General features: G+C 40.1%; 1 protein-coding gene across 1 annotated transcript in view; it reads right to left on the reverse strand.

Annotated features, from left to right (window-relative positions):
• Positions 1-194: 194 nt before the first annotated feature.
• LOC107583868 (E3 SUMO-protein ligase PIAS1-like) overlaps positions 195-2,627 on the reverse strand; it is a 22,667-nt gene continuing 20,234 nt past the window's right edge. Inside the window, exon 2 of the mRNA XM_016270220.1 lies at positions 195-647. Coding sequence (XP_016125706.1) covers positions 195-647 — 453 coding nt within the window. The remainder of the gene's footprint in view (positions 648-2,627) is intronic.

The raw sequence follows: 2,627 nt of genomic DNA on the forward strand, positions 1-2,627 counted from the left end.
GTTCGAACGAGCCGTTTTAGGGGGGGCGTTTGATAAAGAATATCTCTTTGGTTTTGAGACTTTAGTCTTTGCAACTTTAGGGATCTTATCTATGCACAATCAGCTTGTAACACTCCAAAGAGAAAGGAAAACTTGAAATCACATCATATGACCCCTTTAATAATCAACTAGTCAACTGTTAGAGATAATTCCTGTTACTCACCTAAACTGGTGGGTTTGATAAGCTCATCGAGTACATCATAGAATGGCAGCCTTTGGAGCTTGACGTCTGGATGGACTGGGTGAAGGGCGGAGGGCAGATGGGGCAGGCCCAGCTCGTGCTTTGGCCCGAGTAGTGCGACAGGGAGTAGAGATGGTGAGCCATGCCCATCGAATCCCAGCTGTGTCAGGCTGGTGGGCATGCCAGCGGGAGCACCTCCAGTGGTGGAGTGTAGGCCAGGGAGGGAGAGGTCTGATGGGGACACCATCTTTGTGGGGAAGCGGCGGCGATAGAGCTCCTTGATCTTCATCTGCACAGCAGGGCTGCAGCTGGCTTTCAACAAATGTAGCGCTTTGGTCAAGAGTTCATGCTTCCTTCCATGTTTGTTGCGGCCTGCATACCCCAGAAGAACCTGAAGCTCTGAGACACGGAGGCTCATCACCATTTGCTGTTTTAAAAAAATAGAAGAAACAGGAGTTAATATATGCAATTGACAAAACAAATATTTAAGAAAGCACCTAAATAGGCTAAAGGAAACATTTAACCCCAAAATGATGGTCCATTTTTCTATTTGGGCATTCCATAGGGGGAAAAATTATTCACATAGGAACAACCTATGTGTCACGAATCTGGTCCGTGGTCTTCAGTCTGCTCATCACCAGAGGTCACCTTCTGATTACATTGACTCTCACACCACACAAACTGTTGCACGTCACCCTGGACTACATTTCCCATGCTCCATTGTACTGATTGGACTCGCCTATAGCCAATCACACACACTATATAACAACCACTCAAATCTTTCTCTAATAGCCAAATATTGTCTGCGTTTATCACTCTCCTAGTGGTAGCACTTTACAGAGCCAGTATCCTGTCTGAGTTTAGTTTAGTTCCTAGTCCTGTTTTGTAACGTCTAGTTTTGCCTGATTGTCTGTTCCTGGCTGATAACCTGCCTGTCTTGGATTTCTCGTCTTGTTGTTTGGATTCTGTTCGCACCTCGCCTGGATTAATATATCCGTCTGTGGATTACTTGCCTGCCTCATCCTTTGGATTATGTTCGCCATTGATCGACCTACACCTGTTTATTGGATCACTCTTCTGTCTTGCCCTCTAAATACCTGTTTGCCATTGTCCGACCCTTGCCTGTTTTGAATATGTTTAAGAATAAAACTTTGCAGATGGATCCGCACGTCTCTCGTCTCAGTCGCCCCGTTACACTATGGTTGAGTAAATAGTACAGTAAAATAGAGTAAATAGTTGAGGGTTATTTTTTTTTGAGAAAAACTAGCAATAAATAGTAACAACATAACACCATTCAAAAGTTTGGGTTCGGTAAGATTTTTTAAATGTTTTTGAAAGAAGTCTCTTATGCTCACCAAGGCTGCATTTATATAAAATACAGCAAGACCGTGATATTGTAAAATAATTGCAATTTAAAAGAACTTTTTTATTTTAATATATTTTAAAAAGCAATCTATTCCCCTGATGGAAAACCTGAATTTTCAGTAGCCATTACTCCAGTCTTCAGTGTCACACGATCATTCAGAAATCATTCTTATATGCTGATTTGGTGCTTAAGAAACATTTCATAGTATTATCAATGTTAAAACGGGTGTGCTGATTTTTTTTCTTTTTTCTTGTGGAAACAATAAAACATTTTACTTTAATAAATAGGATTGTTTGATAGATAGAAAATTCAAAGGGAAGCATTTATTTAAAATACAATTTTTTTTAAACATTATAACTTCACAGTCACTTTTGATCAATTTCATGCATCTTTACTGAATAAAAATATACACTCTTTAAAAAAACAACACCCTAAACTTCTGAACAGTAGTGTATTTTTTAATAGATTTTGCAACCCATTTCTACATGTTGCAACTACTGACAGACACACATCTCCCAGGTAAAATCACAGCGTCATCGTTTAATTTCTACTTAAAGGGGTCATATGATGCCATTTCAAGTTTTCCTTTCTCTTTGGAGTGTTACAAGCTGATTGTGCATAGATAAGATCCCCGAAGTTGCAAAGACTAAAGTCTCAAAACCAAAGAGATATTCTTTATCAAACGCCCCCCCTAAAACGGCTCGTTCTAACACGCCCCCACATATCTACCTCACTATGTGGAAATATTTGCATAATTTGGCCCAAATGTGCACGCAAAGAAAGAAGGCGTGGTTTCAGTAACCGCAGTTAGTGTTGAAGCAGTCATGTCAGGGAGACGCTGTGTGTTTCTAGGCGAAAGCAAAAGCACTTTATTTGGCCTTCCGAAAGTAGATGCATTTAGGAATCTTTAAGATTACTTACAACAGAACAGCCATGCATTTTATGGATGACCGTTTCATGAACCTAGGAGAGGAGGTAATTCTGACTTTGCTATGACAATCTGGCACTTCTGAAACAGCTACTGTTTTGTTATTAGTTTAA

Source organism: Sinocyclocheilus grahami, unplaced genomic scaffold, assembly GCF_001515645.1.
Source record: "Sinocyclocheilus grahami isolate Dianchi unplaced genomic scaffold, SAMN03320097.WGS_v1.1 scaffold55.1, whole genome shotgun sequence".
Lineage (NCBI taxonomy): Eukaryota > Metazoa > Chordata > Actinopteri > Cypriniformes > Cyprinidae > Sinocyclocheilus > Sinocyclocheilus grahami.